At 37.9% G+C, this 20,252-nt stretch overlaps 3 protein-coding genes across 4 annotated transcripts; 1 reads left to right on the forward strand and 2 right to left on the reverse strand.

The window, feature by feature from the left end:
- Window positions 1–1,182: 1,182 nt before the first annotated feature.
- Window positions 1,183–14,569, forward strand: LOC114475578 (titin homolog). The gene is made up of 8 exons (XM_028466515.1): window positions 1,183–1,261; window positions 2,017–2,045; window positions 2,132–2,243; window positions 2,641–2,718; window positions 11,694–11,753; window positions 12,172–13,527; window positions 14,049–14,151; window positions 14,243–14,569. Exons 2-8 carry the CDS (start codon window positions 2,036–2,038, stop codon window positions 14,345–14,347), a joined length of 1,824 nt encoding a protein of 607 aa, XP_028322316.1. The 5' UTR covers window positions 1,183–1,261; window positions 2,017–2,035; the 3' UTR covers window positions 14,348–14,569.
- On the reverse strand, window positions 5,595–9,628 carry LOC114475579 (uncharacterized). The gene is made up of 2 exons (XM_028466516.1): window positions 9,392–9,628; window positions 5,595–7,344 (listed from the first exon to the last, which is right to left on the reverse strand). Exon 2 carries the CDS (start codon window positions 7,331–7,333, stop codon window positions 6,032–6,034), a length of 1,302 nt encoding a protein of 433 aa, XP_028322317.1. The 5' UTR covers window positions 7,334–7,344; window positions 9,392–9,628; the 3' UTR covers window positions 5,595–6,031.
- On the reverse strand, window positions 14,566–19,839 carry plp1b (proteolipid protein 1b). 2 transcript variants are annotated; one of them, XM_028466519.1, is made up of 7 exons: window positions 19,716–19,839; window positions 17,351–17,537; window positions 17,107–17,263; window positions 16,717–16,894; window positions 16,371–16,444; window positions 16,075–16,140; window positions 14,566–15,350 (listed from the first exon to the last, which is right to left on the reverse strand). In XM_028466519.1, exons 1-7 carry the CDS (start codon window positions 19,717–19,719, stop codon window positions 15,279–15,281), a joined length of 738 nt encoding a protein of 245 aa, XP_028322320.1. In that variant the 5' UTR covers window positions 19,720–19,839; the 3' UTR covers window positions 14,566–15,278. The 2 variants fall into 2 exon arrangements, with proteins under 2 accessions (XP_028322320.1, XP_028322318.1); XM_028466517.1 differs by lacking the exon at window positions 19,716–19,839 and adding an exon at window positions 17,883–18,533.
- Between the last annotated feature and the right edge of the window lie 413 nt (window positions 19,840–20,252).

The following is a 20,252-nucleotide window of genomic DNA, read 5'->3' on the forward strand; positions in this document are numbered from 1 at the left end:
CAGTTTTGGGTAACCAAACCTTTTCTTTGTTCAGTACTTACCTTTGTACAATTTCAAGCTATTCATTGGATTTGCACGACTTGAATTGCAACAAATAACTGGAAAAATTATGGCATTTGACCAGTAGTGTATGTATCCTCTCATTTTTTGTGGGGAAAGTTAATTTTACTTAACAACCAACTATTTGTGTTATTCCCTTCTTGGATATCTGTGTTTCAATCAGTTGTATTAGTCAACTGTTATGAGGCAACCCTTTTTGGCCTTAACCCCCCCTCAAAACCCCATATCATAACATGGGGTTAAAAAAAAACTTCAAATTCACTGATAAAGGTATAGGAGGATGATTTCTGAAGGGTTTTAGTCAACAGAATCCTCTCATAGTAAGCCAGACGCTTCAGACTGAGCTGAAGGGAATGCTTTACATTCAGCTGATCTGTATCATCTGAGCATGAATTCCACTAAATGAATAAAGACTGTGAGGAAAGCCTGGGAGAGACTTGGCAGAGTTTCTAATTCTGTCTATGAGTTCAAGCCTTCAAGCAAAGGAAACAATCATCAATTATATTTTTGTTTTAACTAGTAATGGTGCATAAATATGTGTGTGTATTACACTGTTTACCTGATAATAAAGTTGAAGGTCTTCACTTAAAGCACATCCTCCCAGTTTATTTCCAACATCTATTCTGATTAGGTGCAGAGCCAAAAGGCTGAAAACATTGTCACTTTCCATGTCAACAGTTCTGAATCTGTACAGGTGCCCATGTTTACTAAAAACTCCAGTCCTTGAGGACCACTAATCCAGTAGGTTTTAGAAGTCACCCTGCTTTGAACCAGTTGAGAAGCTCTGAATGTCTGCAGAGCTGCTTGAAGACATACTTCATTAGATTCAGGTTATGTTGTAACAAGGAGAAGACCATCTGCTGGGTCTGCTGTCCTTCAGGACAAGGTTTGGACACCCGTGGGCTAAGGTAAAACGATAAAAAAATAAAATAAAGTGGTCTAGTTTGGTGTACAGGAAGAACAAAAGGCATGGATTTCCCTCTTCTTATTATAGCACCCCGTGAAGTTGCAAACAGAATAAAAACAAAGTCTATTTCCTCTCTGTTTGCACACACCGTACCATCCAGGTGTGGCTCTTCTGTGGGGGCCGCCCCCTCCATCTATGCAGGTTTAAGTGTTTGGACCTGTCTTTAAGAGCCTTTAGAAGTGTCTCGACACTGCTCGGCTCCGACTGCTCCTGCAACACAGCTGACTCCAACAGGTGAGAGCACAACCTGGCAGCAAAATACACTTTACACTGGCTCTGATATTACTGCGCACGGACTGTGAACAATTCAGGGATCATTACAGAGTCTAAATTACTTTAATTTTACACGCCTAATAAAATTGACCTGGTCAATTGGTGCTGTAATATTTCCAGAAAGGGAGCTTAAGATATAAAGAGCAGGTCAAGATGTTAACAGGAGCCTATACAGAATACATTACAGTGAGATATGACATTACAATACACAGGATGTGAAATACAGTAAGTGGTACAACATGATTACATAAAACATTCATTATAAACAGAACATTGATGTCAAAGGGATCATTTTGCAAAAAAAACAAACCAACAACATATATCCCACCTCCAATTATGTAGCAATTTTACATGTTTCAGATCTAAAACATTAACACAACTCCTAAAGAACTCAAATTCTATACTTTGGCTTCTTTCTCTTCACATTTATACTTTAAACAAACGGAGCATCCTCACTTGAAAACATAAAAAGACTTCATGGAGGTGTGGTGTAAAGGGATTTTCTAAATTCCTCAAAACATTAGACACTTCAAAAGTCAGCTATTTTTCAGTGCAGAATGTAGTAGTACAGGTTATGACACAGGATCAGTACATCATAGTTTAAAGAGGAGAATGTGGAGCGTGCAGGGCAGAATGATACTTGGACCTGTAACATACAGGCTGTGTAATGAAGTTTAAAGCAAGAACATACTATCTTGATTAAATATTCCTCTCAGGTTGAGCATCTGGATAAACATGTCAAAAGGTGAGTGATTGTATCGTTATATTGAACATTACTCATGAACTATTTTTGTGTTTTGGCGAGAGATGTAATAGATGGTGTGTATTTAGGGGTGGACAAAATACAGGTGTTTCGAACCACCAGAGTGCGGAATGCATTAAAGAAAGATGGAAGTTGGATACACCAACCAAAGGGCGACAAAGAGGAAGAAAAGGACGTCGGGTATATTTTCATCATAATTAAGATTCAAAAAGAGGAATGACTTCTTTGTCCATACTTGTAAATTTGGTTAAGGTTTTCATTCTGGGTAAATATTCAATGCAGTTTGTTATATTTGATGTATCAAAGTTTGCTTTTAGCTGGATAGAATTGATCAAAATTTAGTTCACTAAATATTTAGAAAATAAAAGTTGTGAATTTTCATGAATCCATAGAATTTGATGTCATTGACAGGTTACGCAATAACCTGACTGTACTATGGACAGATCATATTTCTGTACACAAACAGCAAAAAATATTTGCTTTTTGTGGTTTTAAAGATATTACAGCAAAAATATCAGCCTTCTTAGGTTTAAAAAGGTCTAATTCTGCTGCCATTGGCATGCTTTCTGCCTTGCAGGCCTAGCCAGTCTGCAGATGGTAACCCAGCTGTGACTAAACAGAAATCCTACGTCCTCCAAACGGCCAGAAGATTTGGGTAAGTGCTGCAGCTGCATAAAACAATTATTAATCCTAATATCCCACCATTTAGTAATTGCACCTTTACCAAACAGCAACCACATCCAATGCATATCTCCTAGGTCTGAGTCCAGTAGCGAGATGCAATATTTTAGTGTAGACTTGCCCTTGGGATCATCTGCACAAACATCAGACCAGACCAACATTTCATTTCTAGCATAAACTGTTAATCTGTCAGTGAGGAAAAATAAGGCATTCCGTAGATATTTTCATGAAAGACTAACGTGAAAAATCTTTAAGCTTCAAGCTATTGCTGGCACAAGGGCATAAAAATGACAGGAGTTGACCGTGGTAAGAATATTGATAGAGACTATCTGGCTGGAATGAAAGGAGCTTTCAGATTATGGATGGGTTTCATTTGATGCTACTATCAAATCAGAAATCCTTCCTGTAGATTAGAGCTTTGCAACTACATTTCACCAAGAGAAAGAATTTTAATGCATACACAAAAGGAGTCAGAAACAAAACAAGAACACAAAGAAAAGAACACATGGCTTGACGTAATCCAGTATCTTCCTTCACTGGTATGAAAGGGGAAAAAAAAAATTGTGTTTTGTTAAGGTCTCAATAACAAGGTTGTAACAATTCAGCAAGTCAAACTGAGAGAGTGCTTTGATTTTATTGCTTAAGTGAATATTAATGAAATGTATTCCATATTAGCATACTTAAACATTCCTTGGCCCCAGGCAGCTTAACAGCATCCAGTTCTGACCTGGACTGTAGCTGGTTGATTGAGCTCTAATCTAAATAGTGAATAGTGGAGGATGTGCCCTCAGGGTAGTGGGAAACACCTTCATATTCACCCTTAAATCATTAGCCATAAGCATGGAAATGAAGTTCATCAATTATGAAGGGCTTGGGTTGCATGTAAATATTTCACCAGTCATTAAAATTTCAGAGCTCTTGATGACATTATGCTAAATACTAATTTCACTGCTGCAGTGAGCAAACAGAAAGTGAAGCTTTTAAAGGCAAATAGTAGCAATTAATATTAGAGAAGAAATAAAGTCAAACATACAGTGAATAAGTCAAATTATCTAAATTCTGTTCGAGCATTGATATTACATCAGTAACATTTTGTGTTTAAAGAGTAAAGATGGCTGTGTCACAGATACAATGTCGCTACTTTGCATCTGCAGGTCTAACTCAGTTTTAATTGGGCTGATTTCTTCCAGTTTTTCCAGAAGTTTCGTTGTTCCAACATAGATCTGAGGGTTTTTCTTCTCATCCAGCTGTGCTGAAGGCTGGGTGACAAACCCTATTTTGAGTGCTAGTGAAAAAGACACGTCAAACATGAGGAAAAGCTATCCTACAAGAGCAGGATCAACCTGATATATTTAGTCTGTAAGGACAAAAATCAACATATGCATTTACAAAAAACCCACATTTTTTTTTTCTATCAGTCTGTAATAAACAGAAAATTCAAACTTGAGCTCTAATTGGCCATTCTCCTGCAGGTGTTGGAATGTTCCTGCTTTAACACACCTAAATATGGTGAAGGGCTTATTATAAAGCCTTGTGCAGAGCTCGGTGGCAGCACGTTAAGCAATTTGACATAAAACCTGCAGGACTCAGTATGAGATGACCAAGATACAGCCGTCTAATAAGCATGTGGTGCAGTTGGCTAAAGGAGTGATTGATTTATACAAAACTTGGGTTTTAAACACATGCTTGTTTGATTCTAATGAGCAAAAAAACAGCAGTTTTGTTTCTGTTTTTTTTTTTTTTTTTTTAAATCTCCCTTCACCGACACAGCTGAATCTTCTAAATCCTGTGCAGAGGCCCTGCTAACGAGCCACCCACTGCATTCCAAAAACGTGTTGGACAGCAGCACTCAACCAAAACAAAAAATAAATATCCTTCAAAATCCATCCATTTTCAGACCCGCATGTTCCTGTTTTTCAGAGTTGCGGGGGTCTGCCAGTGCCCATCTCCTGTTCACACTGGGAGCTAAGTGGGGGTACACCATGTACAGGGTGCCAGTTCATCGCAGGGCAACACAGACAACCACGCACACACTAAGGCTGAACGATTGCATTTGCGTTATCGCAATATCATAAACACTATTTTATAATCGCAAAGCATGCAACTTTTCTTTTTTTTTTGTAATAATTTAAGTTCGTTGGGAGTTTGATTTACCTAAAAAACAACCAGTTGGTCTAAGCAGATATTAGTTCTCCTTACTTTTCCTGCACTGTAGTATGTGTGATGTTACTGAGTGGATATTAGTAAGCATTGTTTTTTTTAATATCTCTTTATTTTATTAACTTTTTCATTTCCGATACAATACCAATATTGCAGCCTTGCGTATCGGTCGATACCAATATTGATTCGATATCAGCATGAATCATATATTTAATTTGTTAAAAAATATCTACAGTATTCTGCAATTGAAAAAAAATAAATGAATAAAATAAAAATCCGGAAATCCGGAAATTTTAATCAGATATTCATTTCAAGCTAATATCGTCCCGATATCCAATATCAATATCGGATCGGGACACAGATTTGTTTGCTTTATTGTTGTAATCTGTGCTTTAATAAGCATATCTTATATTTATTTAAAGTTTAAATAAATATGATTTCTTTTTTTATGAAAGATTGATTTATTGCTTGTATTCATTGAAAAATACATGACAAGAGGCCCTCGAAAAAACAATTGCATATTAATTCGCAATCGCAATATTGAGGAAAAAAAATCGCATTTAGATTATTTTCCAAAATCGTTCAGCCCTACACACACACATTCACTCTTATGGGCAATTTAGAGACTCCAATCAACCTATCAGTCATGTGGGAGGAAGCCGGAGTACCCGGAGGAAATCCAAGCAGCACGGGGAGAACATGCAAACTCCACACAGAAAGGATCCAAGTGTCCAACCCATTACCTTCTTGCTGTGAGGTGGATGTGCTAACCACTAAGCCACCGTGCACCCGACCCTACAAAATAATATCCTCAATTTGATCTTTTTATTTACGACTTTACAAAATGTGCAATACAAAAAACAACTATCTGCCTGTTTTCATTTATTTTTAGTCTATCTTAAGCAATTCATGTGCAGCATTCGATCATTATGACTGAAATACTCATTTGGAGTGCTATAGTGATGAGTAATTCAAGTGACAAGTTACAGACGGAGCTCAGTGCATGTAATCTAAACAACAAAGAGGCACACAGTGTTTGGACCAACAGAAGCAGCCTGAGATCATTTGGGTTCTGATAAATTATGCAGACAATCAGCCGTTACTAAGAGATGCTGACACATGATGAGTCAAGAAGTGGATACAGCAGCTGTAAGGTCTCCAACAGAGTGAGTCTCATGCACAGATGTGCACAGGGAGGATCCAGCTGATGCGCTGATGATGCTGTTCTGTGGCATTAAATGACCCTCACTGATGGTGAAGTGGTCTAATGGGTAAAGGCCACATTTCCTAAAACCATCCTGAACAATTCGAACACCCTCCTCCTCTCTTACCACCTGGTATGTCCCTTTAAATACACATGAGAACTCCTTTTTGCTGACTGCAAAGTGTGTGTCAGAGGTCCAGGTGTCGCCTAACATTGAAGCCAAGCGCTGCTTAAGAACCAAAAAAAGTCCGGCATCAAGTGGCTGTAAGATGTGGGAACAATGAGGAGGAAAGCATAAGAGAATGATATCTTCCTTACGCGCCGATTCCACCACCTCCAGGTTTACAGGCGACTTGTGCCCATCAAAGATGAGCAGCAGGGGGCGCTCTTTGGGTGCACGAGGGATAAAATGTTTGAGGAACCATTTCTTAAAAAGGTCCGAGTTGATAAACCCTGAGTCTGACCACCCGTAGAATGCATTTGGCGGTCCTTGTGTCTTGTAACAAACACCTCCTGGATAGGCCTTTGAATAGATAATAAAGGGGGGAATGTCCTCTCCGGCTGCGCTAAAGCAAGCCAGGACGGAGATGTGGTCCCGAGAGCCTGGTGCTGGCTTGTAGCCCAGACTGGCAGGTTTGGAAAGAATCAGTCTCTTCCTGCCCAGCTGAAATCCTGTCTCACTGCAGTTGAAAATTTGGTGAGGCTTGTTTCTGAGGCCGCGCGCGTCCACGATGTTGCTCAGCAGGTGGAAAAACTGATCCACCGCCTCCTTCCTCACACACACCGTCCTCCCACGAACAACATTGTCCGCCGGCTGAATCCTAATATTCTTTTCTTGTCGTTTCCTGAAATTGAGCCACCAGGTCTGGCCCAGTTTGGAAAAGGCCACCCTGCGATGCTGTCGCTTATAAATCGATGATGCAAATGACATCAGCTGCTGCTTGGTGAGCGGGAAACCATGCTTGGACATGTATAAAGAGAATTCTACCAGAAACTTCTCATCAGCAGACGTTATGAGCTGAGCCGGCCCGCTGCGACTCCCTGGTGTCACCCGACCACTGACTCTGTCTCCTAGGGAAGATTTAGGGACGCTAAACTCTCTGGCAGCCTGTCTGACCGTGCACCTTCCTGATTTCACCTCCATCAGTGCTCGCTCCATGGCCTCCTCGCTCCATTTCTTCTTCTTCTTCCGTCCAATTTTGTCCAGATGATTTCTCGATGGCATGTTTTAAATGACTGCACAGGAAATACAAGCATGAGTATTCCATCAATCAATGTGTAATGAGAATGTTTTACACACCTAGAAGAAATACTAGAGGAAAAGTGCACACTTTGTGAGTGAACATCTCTGCATGTGCTTTCCTGACTTTATTATTCAATAAAAAGGAAAACTTTTCAATCAAAAAACAAATCACTTGAATAAAAAAAACAAAAAAACAAAACATTTTCAATCCAAAAAAATGTTTACTTCAATCAAAAAGTAAAAAAATTTCAATCAAAGAAAAAATCGATTCAAATGCAAAAAAAAAATTTGAGACCAAATAATTGCATTTGAACACTCTTTTTTTTTCTTTGATTGAAAATGTTTTTTGATTGAATAATGAAGACACAAATCTACCTCCATCGTTCTCCAGCATTTATCCCTACACAAACTGAGCATGGTTCTGCTCTGTTACTAGAATGGAGATTTAAATTCAATTCAAATGAGTCTCTACTCTGTTCTGAATGCATAATGTATCAATGGATTCATATGCAGATGTGCATCTGTAACCGAGCACCCTATTAATAAGCTTGCATATAAGGCTGACGCTGCACAATTAATCTGATTTTAATCATGATTACGATTTTGGCTGCCAGGACTAAATTTACCCGATTGTCTGCGATTTCTACATGTAAAATGCAATCTCTGATGAACTTGTATGACTCAGCAATAAGTTGGCGTGATAATACTACATTAACGTTACGTGGAAGTGAACCGGAGTGGAGAAAACTGAAGAGTTTTATGGGTTTTTTTGGGTGGGGAGGGCGCTCATGTTGCATGTGTCGACACGCCCCCATGAGTTTATATTGTACCCAATTGGTTAGTATGAATTAATTACTTAATCAATCCAGTGAACACTCAAGACAAAACTTTTCTTTATACGTTGTACTTGTTTTTGATTACACTCTGTAACAGTGTATTAATAGTTAGTCCATAGTAAATTAAAAATTGTATTTTAGTATTAATTAGGCCGTGGCTATTGATAAGGAAACATATGAATAGACTGCCAGTCTGTTCATACGCTGCACACCTCATTGACCAGTTTAGGTGACGTGATAGATGCACCACGTGACTTAAAGTTCCGTCAGTTTTATTTTAGATCATATTTATTTTTTAGCTATCCCGCTAACCCTTTTACTTTAGCCCTAACCCAGAAAGAACCCTAAAATGTTTTTTTTTTTTTTCATACATGTATTTTTAAAGGTAGAATTTGCCATGCTAAATATGTTAAAATGACAAAATATATATGACAAAAGTGATACATTTCCGTATCAATAGATACTTCTATTATTCTCGTTTAAAGCTTTTCTGTTGCACTCACATATTGTTTGTTAAAAAGTAGTAAAACTAAGAATACAGATGTTTTTCTTAACAGGACGAAAAAAAATCGTGATTACAAAATTGATTCAAATAATTGTGATTGTCATAATCGTGCAGCCCTACTTGAATATATATATGACGTTGGAGGTGTTTAGCAGTTGATGTGATGACACCAGTAGGTCTGTGGGACCAAAACATAGTTAGAACTGACTGGTGGTGATTATTATACCTTAACTTTGTTTGTGTAAAAACAACAAAGCTAAAAGGCTGATGTTGGACAACAGTGATACACACATTACACGTGAAAACAAATACATATTAGAAAAAAGTATTGCATTTACACGATCTTAGCTACACAAAATGCAATCAAATGGTGGGGGCTATAAATAAGATAAAAAAAATAAAAAAGTTCATTCTAAAACCTATCTAGGTTTGTACTCCATTAACCTCTGAAAGTGTGCTGTGGTACTTGGATCAGTGGTGGAATATGACATTTTTCATTCTAAAAATGGTTTAAGATTAACCCAATATTAAATATATTAAAGAAGTAATAATAAACATACTACTACTACTATTATTATTATTATTAGTAGTAGTAGTAGTTAAAAAAAAAGCCTTTAACTAGCCTATGAAATATCAAATACATGACAGCAAACGTTACATTATTAAAGGTATAGGAAGTGTTATAGCAAAGTGACTCACGTGTATTGGAGAATCCTGGTGGTGTTTATGCTGAGCTAAGTTAGCGGCTAATATCAGGCTCGGTTTGGCCATTAAAGCCAACTGTAGCTCTGCAGTGACTGATCTCCCGTTAAGTTTACCAAACAATCGGTCAGAAACACATTCAGGGAACCGGAGACTCTGTGAAGACACACCGGTCTACACTATGAGAAGCTAGCAGTGCTGACAGCCAGCTCCATTACTACACAGACCGGAACAAGCAGGGGCTGGGTGGGGTTTCAAAATAAAAGCTTCACAGCTGTGCCGACAAAAAAAGATCTCAACATTGGAAACGCACACTAAATCAGAATCAGAATGAGAAAAAAAAAAAAACAACATTATTTAAAGAAATAATAATAATAATAATAATAATAATAATAATAATAATAATAATAGTAGTAATAATAATAATAATAATAATAATAATAATAATAATAATAATAATAATAATAATAATAATAATAATAAATGAAAACAGCACTAATAATAATAATAAACTGAATTATTAGGTGCAAATGAATGATAAGGTGCCAAATGCTTCTAAGTAAAAAATTATGATAATTTATAAAAAATAAAGTACATATACATGTGTAAATAATTTTTTATTTTTTAGGACAGTGGCAGATCAGCTGTCAGATACTCTGAGTAGTGGGAAAAAGAGTGTTTATAGTAACCCTTTAGTGTTCAGGAGGGCAACAGCTTTGGGGACAAATGTCCTCCTTCTCTAGGTTTTACTATGGTTTTACATGCTGAACAGTGTAACCTGCGTCCTGAAGGGAGCTTTTCAAAGGATAAGAACAGGATAGAATAGAAATGTAAATATATTATATCTAATGAACACAATTACACAATTATGGGGCGTAAAGTTGCACATGCCAAAATAAACAGCAACTTTTTGCAACATTTAGCAACAAACCACGTTTAAAAACGTAGGCCGATGTGATTTATTTATTCCTTTTTTTGTTTTACATTACTTTTGACCAGATTTACAGCATTATTTGTGATATCTTTTTCTCGTAAAAATATAATGTCAAGATTTAGATTGACCATTTAGATTGAACATTTAGATTTAACATTTAAATTTAGCACTCAGAACATTTAGATTTAGGTTTAACATCTCGATTTAGATTTAACATTTAGATTTAGATTTAACATTTAGATTTAGATTTAACATTTAGATTTAAATGTACCATTGAGATTTAACATTTCGATTTAGATTAAACATTTAAATTTAGATTTAACATTGAAATTATAATCTTATGAGAAAAAAATTACACAAATTTCACAAATATAGCTGTAAATCTGATAAAAATTTACATTAAAAAAATCATATAGGTTTTTTAAACATGGTTTGTTGCTAAATGTTGCGAAAAGTTGCTGTTTATTTTAGTGTGCTCAACTTCATAATGGGCCCCGTACGAAATGACTTACTTAGATATCAAAAATACTTGCAAAATGTAATGATGCTAAACGTAATAATGGTTAAATTATAAATGTAAGCACTCCATCTAATTTTGAAATTGAATCAAATCAACTTTATTTGTCACATACACAATCATACACAGTACACTGTGCAGTGAAAATGCATTGTGCATTTTCTCTGCTGCTCTTCACGTGTTGACAAAAATACCATATAAAAAAAGATTTTAAATTTTTAATGCTGTAAGCAGCATTAGACCTGTTATTGTGCAGACTTAGGCCTATAATGAGGACAGTGCAGGGTGGAGTGAATAAAGGTGAGTGTCAGGGACAGGCTTATGTATGCTTTAAAAAGGACACCAGATATAAAGTGTATGTCGGTACGGAGCTGGGGCTGGCAGATGAGTCCAGGTTGTACATGTACGGAATCAGAGGAGCCGCTTAGTGTACACTTAGGAGACAAGGTCAGAGAGGTAAGGATATCATGGTTTGGGCATGTCAGGAGAAGAGAGAGTGGCAGGAGGAAAAGAAGCAGTTTATGGTGATTGTCAGAGTGAATGAGAGATGAAGGATGTTGGTGTTTGCATTGAATATGCAAAACATGGAGGCACAACAATTGTCGTGACGTCTCCGATAGGGAGTAAACCGAAGACTAAACAAGAAGTAGAATCAGTAGAAAAGAACTTAATCATTACAACTCAAGTTGTATAAATAGATGTACATCTTGTGAATACATTTTGTGAAAAATGTGTATTTTTTAATCAAACTTAAGTGTTTTATTCCTACTTGGATGTATTCAGCAAACTACCATCAGTTTATAAACTCTAGAGATTTGTTTTTATGGTTGTTTCTCTTTCTCCTGCAGTGCAATAGATTCATCAGTGATTCTTCATCCTCAAACGACAAAGGTCACTCCATCTGAAGGGTAGGTCTGTTCTGTTGATTTTTAATTTAAATTTGATTAGAGAGCCACACAGTGTTTTTAAATCTACGTCTCACTGAGCAGTTCACATTAATAAACTGTGAAACGTCAACATGACAGCCATTTTTGGGCGTAAGACAAGTAATGACAATTCACTTTAAAAAAAACAAAAAAAAAACAACCCCAAAACAAAAAAAAAAAAATTTTTACTCTTGCTTTAGGGAATCTGAAGATCATACAAATGGTGAAACTATTTCTGTTCAAAAGGATGTTGAGTCCAAAGGATCAGAAGTGGCGGAGACCCTCGAACATACAAACATAGAAAATGACAATGTCACATTTTTGGCTTTAAATTCAAAGTACTTGTCTTTTCAGCATGATTTTCTGTATTGTCATCAACTCATTGTATCATCTGTTTCAGGCCTCAAGCGTCCACAGTAGAAGAAATTCACAACGGCGGGGCACAACCAGAAAAACCAGCGGCAGAAGAAATGCCAGAAAATGGTGAAGCACAAACTGTCATATCAGTAGTGGAGCTCAGTGAAGCATTAGCAGCAGACGCTACTTTAGATATTCCTGTAGAGGAATGTGCCCAAGCAGATTCTGCAGAAGGGGAAGAAACAGAAGCAGTGTCTCCAGTGAAACCTGCTGAACAAGCTTTAAGCAGCCAGAATGCAGTAAACAAAGACCCGCCAGTCCCAGATAACAGTGAGACAGAGGTCTCAGCAGAAGCTAATGTAAAATCTCCAGATGTGGATGGCAGTTGTATAAAAGGCCCTCCAGAAGATGACAAATCTGTAGATGTCAACGAGGAATCACATTATGTGATTCATGCATCACCTGAAGAAGATGTCCAAGTCAGTGTAGAGTCAGTCCCTGACATAGTGGAGTCAGTTACCAAACCCCCTCCTCAATTTGCTGATGAAATAATAACAGATGGACCTGAAGAGCCTCGTACAGATGAAAGAGTTGAAGATGGATCAGCAGTAATAGAAGAGTCAACACTTGCTGTGACTAATGTGACACAGAAGGAAGAGGATGCAGGACATGATGGAGTCCAAACTGTCCCCGATGTTGTGTCAGAAATACCTGCTTCAGCAGCTGGTTCAACTGCTGCACTAGCTTTAGTGTGTGAAGGTGACTCTGCACCGCAGAACGAGCTAAACACCACAACTGAGCAGGATGTCGAGGGTAAACTAGACTCTCCTACATCTCAAGAAGAAAGAGTCCAAATAGCAGCACATGGAAAGTGTGAGGATTCATCTGCACCCCAGGAAAAGTCATTTGTTAAAACCCCAACGAAAGAGTTTGATGATTGTGAATCAAAGCCTTTGTCAAACATTGAAACCACAAAGGAAGAGGGAACTGTGTGTGAAGCCCAGACAGAACCTCAGGACCATCTTATAATAAAAACTATTACCGTGGCTGAACTGGAGACTGAAATTGAGCCCATACTACAAGTGGAGCCAGTTTTGAATACCACAAATGAGGAAGCTGAAGAGCAGTCAGGTGGTGGCATCCCAGAGGACCAACGTGCTGAACCAGAACCTAAGATCACTGAGGACCCTGATGCTGAGCTTAACATGGAAGACTCCACACAGCCAGAAACTGTTTCTGATGCTGGAATTGTTCAGAATAAAGAAGTTAACCTACTTATTGAGCTGACGGACGCATTAGATGTGGAGCCCCCCCCCATCATATCTGCCCCTGAACCTGTTAAAGATCCAGAAGCACCTCAGACTGAGGAGCCCAAACAAAACAAACAGAAGGCCAAAACGTGAGTAAAACTTCACCAACGTCTTTATTATAGTGTCTATTGATTAGATAGATGACTACCTTTCATAATTTTGGTTACAAATTTCACAAAACCTATTAGAGGTGGGGTCCTCAAATACAGCGGACTGCCTTAAAAGGGTAGAATACTAACCAAAACAATGTGCACACTAAAACTCTCTTTTTGAAAATGAAAAATATTTGGTGTTATGCATTATTCATGTAGTTATTTGAATATATTTTGATGATTTTAACATATTCATTTCAAAGAAAGATACTTAAACTTTATCCATTTTTAAACATTTTATATTACATTTACTGCAGCAATTGATGCTCATAGCATCACAACGGTTAAAACTGGTCAGGTTTTTTATACTGTTGACGGATACAAACAGTGTCCAATATGTCTTATTTAATCAAACCTTTGCAATATTGTTACTGAAATGCACACTAAATAGTTCTGGATGTTGCCTGCATGTATAAACACTCAATATTTTCAATCAACAGTGTTTTTTCTTTTTTCAGGGACTTCAACGGCCTTTGTTCATTCTGCCACCAAAAACTTGATGGACCTATCAAGATCACACTAAGTGATCCAGCAGTGACGTGTCACCCTGACTGTCTGAAGGTTTGTGATGTCCTCCTAAATTCATTATGTACTAAAGTTGCCCTGATTGGATGATGGATGAAATGCATTTTCTCTTTTTTTTATTTTGCAGTGTGGTGTTTGTGCTCGGGTGCTTGGAGATTTCTTGAGCCCCATGTTCTTGCAAGGCCAAGTGATCCAGTGTGGCAGCTGCGTTACAAGAGCTCCCAGGATCTAAAGCCCAACTGGGACAAACGTGTTATCAGAGACAAATCAAAACAAACTGTGATTAATGTGCTATCCTCTATTTTTACACCAGCGTTTTTAAAACTTATTGAGAATCAGATCATATTACGCTGCCGTGGTTGGAAAGTGTACTGAAAAAGCTTTTCAGCATGTTCTTTTTTAATTTTTTGCTGTAAATTCAAGATATTTACTTTAATAAATTCATCACAATCAGCATGAATGTTTTATTGCAAAATAATGCATTCGGTTAAACATATTCACAATTAAAAGTTTTGGCGTTTCATTACCAATAATTGGAATTAGGCACACACACAAACTAAATACAATGAATGAACCTGATATAAAATAAACAGTTTTCAGCAAATAGTTTTTTCAGTTCTACACAGTGAATTCTAACCAAAAAGCAGAATGCATAACACTTGTACTAATTAAAAGCGGCAAAACAAAATTGTGGTTCGATCACCTTCACTTGTTTAGCTCAGACATGAGATGTTGGCACATTAGACGGAGATGATACAAGTAACCAAAAAAATTCATATTCAGAGCTGAATATGCACATCAGTAAACACTGAACAGTATGCGTGCAGTTATGACTTGCAAAGCAAGCTGTCATTGCTCTTAATTATTTATGAAATGTCATGCACCACAATCAGCACCAATGAAGCGTCACAGAAAAAGATGAAATAGGATCCAGAGAAGGAACAACAAACAGAGAAAATCATCTGAGAGGAGGATCTGAGGAGAACTGTGACTAATCTTCATCCCTCTGTTGTTCATACATAACACCGATGAGGAATATGTTCTGTTATATTACACATTGTTTTAAAAACAGCCGGCGATCCAGGTTTGGAAGGTTTCCCAAAGGATGAATGTGAACCAAGTGCTGCTGATGTTGGGTGAAACATGGGAAAGAACTGCTGCCTTTAACGAATCCCCTTCCGGCCCAAGAACCGCAGCACTGCGTAGTTATAGGTAGTGGTAGCCAGATACAGAAACTAAAAGAGAAAGCACTCAATGATCAGCATTATGAAACATGCACATTAGAGTAAGCTGATTAATGATGTTGCAGGGCTGACAGGGAATAATAACTCAAACTAAAGGTTGAGTTGGCAATTTGCTGCTGATTTGCATCATTTGCAATCATCTCTTTTTTTCTATCACCATTTGATCTTGTATCTTCTGAGACAATTCATGTGAAATAAGATCATGCCATGATGTTAAAAACATCAAATATTATAAAAATGACATGGTAAGGAACTGCCCTTCAGGCTTTAGTCTTTTGATATGGAGGAAGTCATGGAAATGGACTATAGAGGGAGTGGGAGAGATAAACACAGTTGCAGATGAAGTTTAACTTGGTTCTTTGTGCCAGGTAAAGCTTTCTGTAAGGATATACTGTATATTCCTGTTTGTGAAAAGAGTCAAACACATATTCTTGTTTCAAAAAAAAAACCAGACATAGAGAGCAAACAGGAAATTTCCAGCTAATAGGCCTAAGTATGATAGACTCAGGAGGATTTAAATACTTATTTATATGAAAGGCTTTCCTACAGTCTAACCACTTACCTCTGGTGCATTCACAAAAGCTGGAGCAGATATAAAATAAAACCCCCAATCTGTCTCAATGCAGCGTCATGTAGTCATCATATTGTTGAATTTACATATTAAGCCATTGTATACAGTATTTTTAAACAAAATTACAAGTAAGCAGGTGCTCACCAGTGCCAACAGAGTAACCCCAGCACCAGCAAAGGTAGCGATGTACAGATCATATGTGACGTGGAACTGTAATGGAAACAGCCAGAAGTTCGATTTCACTATAATCAGACAGTCAATTAAGTAATTCTGTTATCTGGAAATATCTGTTAATACACGTGGAAGCTCTCTCTCTCTTTCTCTCTCTTTCTCATACATACACTTGCACACATACATACACACACCAATTAATATTTTAGAGTACATTTTATGATGATTGTTCAAAAACATGAAAGAGAATCTGTGATTAATCTACGCACTTCACTGGTTTTGCAAATGGCTGCCAATGTCGTTCCACACGACTTTCCGGGGACTGCGTTCCAAGGAATCAGGCCTTAAACAAAGAAATGAACCAAGTGAGCTGTTGCTTACTTTTGCTGAATCATGACACAAGTTTTTCTACATTGACGTCATCTTTTAGTCACTGCTTAACAGAGGAAGCTACATAGAAATTGGTATAAAGGTGTATTGTCTTCATAATAGCTACATAACTAATTAATCTATTAGCATCACATCCACTCCTGTGTGATTAATCCTTTGCTTTCAAGGGCACATTAATATTCTCATCAAGAATACACACGGTCAGTCATTACAGGAACAACACACCAAACTGTCTGGCATCCATGCAAATCCAGCCATGTTGATTGATGATGGGGCTTGTTTCAGCCAGGAGGTTGATGGTGTGGCAGGTCAGCTCCATGTTGAACAAGAAGAGGACTGGAACAGCGGTAAAAGCAAACACCACCAGCCAGATGAAGGCCAAGATGTATGTCAGGATGATAAACTGTTGAGGCAGAGTGAGGGTAAAGTCATTGAATTTCAGTAGATATGGTTAGCATAATAAATATGTTGTCATTGAATCAGTTTTCCTACATAACACTGTATATGATTTTGTGCCAAAAAGAAAATAGAGCATTTTACTGAGCATCAAGGATTCCAAACAAACTAGCATCTAAACAATGTCTATTTACCGTACTTTTTACCCCGTGTTCTCACCGTTAGGCTGAGACAACGACCAAACTGAGTGCTTCTGAATTCACCAAAAGTTTGCTTGACAGCGCTTGTGGCGTAGAATCCCTCAGACAGTAGCAGTATACCATAGATGAAGAAAAACGACGCCAGCCCATAGATCACAAACTGGAAGTACTTGATGCTGGGAAAACCACAGGAAAAGATCAGTCAAACAGCACAACTGGGCAAATCTTGAGTTAGGAAATGCAAATATGAAAATATCACTCACAAAGAGGACATGACTGCATAGTCCTGTGCATTGTAGGCGAAGTAGGTTTCGATGAGGACCTCAGTCTGGCCCAATGCTTCGTGCCCACAGCCACAAAATAATGCCATGCCAGTATAGCATAGCAGGGTGGCCAGTAGGGATGGGTAGGGCACTGCCCCAATGCACCGGATACAGGAATCATAACAACCTGAGGGGGCATAGTAGATGAGCACACAAGCGGCACACACCGCACATATAAGCACACAGCACATCTATGGCACAGCGGGGGACCTGTTCACCCTGCAGGGCAACCACAGAAAAGGCCTTGCTCTGCATTCAAATCCATAACCACACCTCAAACTCCCACCAGGAGGCAAGAAAGCAACAGAAAAATTAGGTAGCAGCAGAAAAGCAGCGATCCCCAATGAAGCGTCCAAAAAAAGACTTCACAACAATCTCAAGCTCTTCCAGTCTACAGCACGCTGTTGAAGCAGGTAGCAAAGATCCGCAGTGTTAATAAAAGCATTGCCAGAAATGGGAATGAGGAAAGCACCTAAGGCTTTGCAAAGCCAAGGCTGCCTGACCGGAAACATTTGCTGCTTCTGATCCTTTAACTCCACAACAAGAAAAATCCCACAGCAGACCAGTGATGGACAGCACTGTCTAAGAGGTGTTGATGCTGTAAAGCAAGTCTCTCAGCTCTGAATTCATTGGTGTATGATAACTGCTGTGCCTATACCAACACTTCCCAGCACGGCCCTTTCCTACTCAGGTCCAACCCTCTTCGTCCAGCAGTCACTGGCATCACCAGGCGACTAAGGGATGGTGGGGGAAACATTGGCTCCAGTGGCCCAATGAAAGAGTTTCTCTGTGTGAATGGAAATACAATGTCCATTGTGTAATTAGGAGAAACAAAGGGCAGTGATGTGAAACTAACAATAGCTACATTACACACAGAATGTAACACGTGGTGGCCGAGGGCTCACCAGGACAGTACCAGCAACGCCACTACTCAGCCCATCTTGCATCCACCACTGGCTGAGACTGGTACCATGGCACTGAGCTAAGTGTTCAAAGAGTGGATGGAAGCAAAATAAACAGTAGGAGGGGATTTCAAATCTCACAACAATAACAACAACAACTGCTCTGTAAAACTACACACTGAATTTCTTGCGTTTGACATCTACTGTATATTATATTAGAAAGAAAGCAAAAATGTGATGAGTAAAACCAGGGGTGTCAAACAAAGCAGTTTATCAATTTTTAAGCAAGTTAATTAGGAATTTAAACATTATTGTGCTCTAGTTTGTACTTATAGTCTGCATGTATAAAAACAAATTATAAAATATGTGCGGCACTGATAATGTCAAAGCAATAAGTGACAGATATCAGTCCTTGCAGGATCTTCACTTTAAATTTTTTAGATTTTGTGACCAACTTCTATGTATTTTGAGGGGATTTTGTGGAATAATTTGAAAAAAATTGCAGTTCTTTTAACAATTTCAGATTCAAAATTAGTACCATCATGTGATATAAGCATGGGGAGACATCTACATCTGAATTAGTTGATAATTTACACACATTTTACATTCTTGTGCAAGCCAAAATGAATGCTCAAAAGGACTGGATTTGGCCCCCGGTCTTTGAGTTTGACACATGTGAGTTAAAAAATTGCTACAAAAATATAAATAGAACAGCAGAAAGGCTGTTAATCCTAAAAAACATCTAGTTCCTGTTGACGCTCACATAGCCACTGTCCCCTACTTCAGGGCTGCTAACATCTATTTAAATGAACCCAAAACCCAAATCTTGGATTAAAATCTGTAAAACCTGCATCACACACTGAATGTGAGTGACAAAAATAAACAGAGGAGTTTTTGGGTATTTTTTTTCAAAGTTGTCTACTTTCTAAGCCGGTACATATGGGAGTATCTGACCTCTTTCACATGAGTGACCTGACTTGGCCTTGGCATGATGAGAGCTGCTGCCCAGCCTCATTAAAGCCATCCTCATTTCAGCCCCGATCGCACGCTAAAAAATTCAGAGGAGGAAATAATCGCTTCTGTCAAACTTTCATGCTAAAGTCTTCCTCACATAACATGCATAACTTGCATATTTCAAATTACTATCATTTTATTATGTAGTTGCAATAACAAAAAATAATTAGTAGTATCTGCTAAATAACTACCTGTAATAAATTCATAAATCAGCTGCATGTAAACATTTATTTCAATCAAATTGTTAAAAAGATTTTAAATAAAGTCTCTCCTTTATTATATAGAGGCAATATAAGGCCAAAGACATATTAAAGGCAACATTATTATTCTAATATAAATGCAGATTATTCTGAAATGATAAAAAGTTATTAAAAATGATGTGAACTCACCCATGTCCTGACAGGAGGTTAAGGCTATAGAAGTTTCTCTGCAGGGCGACTTTGTGACAGTGATATGAGGATATGAGAAGTTATTCCCCAGCACCCCTATATGAATCTGACTCGTGCTTTTGTCTCATCAACAATAGACCACATCTTCCAGAGTCACATCTTAAAGTCACAAAGTCCCATTTCAGCTGCCACTCATTTTTATGGAGGCACATTTTCAGCACCAAGGACAGGCTGTGCACAACATATCATAATATGGACCATCTTTTTTTAGCTGTTCTGGCAAAGGCTTCACTTCTTATTTTCATTACTTTGAAACATTTTGGCACTTCAGTGAAGCTGCATGGTCATTTTTAGATGGATGACTCTACTCTAGATAGCAATCATGACAGACCAAAGAAATGTATTTATTTCTGACCCTGTGAAGAAAAAAGGTTACATTTTAAGAGGCAATAGTGTTTTTCTCCTGACAATATAATATAATAATCAACATTTTTCTTTTTTTTTTTAACATCCATCCATCCCTGGACTTGTCTCATG

Source organism: Gouania willdenowi, chromosome 14, assembly GCF_900634775.1.
Source record: "Gouania willdenowi chromosome 14, fGouWil2.1, whole genome shotgun sequence".
Classification (NCBI taxonomy): domain Eukaryota; kingdom Metazoa; phylum Chordata; class Actinopteri; order Blenniiformes; family Gobiesocidae; genus Gouania; species Gouania willdenowi.

Excerpts from the sequence above, each read along its gene's own strand:
- LOC114475578 (XM_028466515.1), top strand. Across the intron at positions 2,244-2,640 it reads GAGGAAGAAAAGGACGTCGG|GCCTAGCCAGTCTGCAGATG; the intron begins GTATATTTTCAT and ends TCTGCCTTGCAG. Across the intron at positions 11,754-12,171 it reads AAGGTCACTCCATCTGAAGG|GCCTCAAGCGTCCACAGTAG; the intron begins GTAGGTCTGTTC and ends CATCTGTTTCAG.
- LOC114475579 (XM_028466516.1), bottom strand. The coding sequence starts at position 7,333 with ATGCCATCGAGAAATCATCTGGACAAAATTGGACGGAAGAAGAAGAAG.
- plp1b (XM_028466517.1), bottom strand. The coding sequence starts at position 17,922 with ATGTTTCCGGTCAGGCAGCCTTGGCTTTGCAAAGCCTTAG. Across the intron at positions 17,538-17,882 it reads TTGGCTTTGCAAAGCCTTAG|GTTGTTATGATTCCTGTATC; the intron begins GTGCTTTCCTCA and ends ATGCCCCCTCAG. Across the intron at positions 16,141-16,370 it reads CCATTTGCAAAACCAGTGAA|TTCCACGTCACATATGATCT; the intron begins GTGCGTAGATTA and ends TTTCCATTACAG.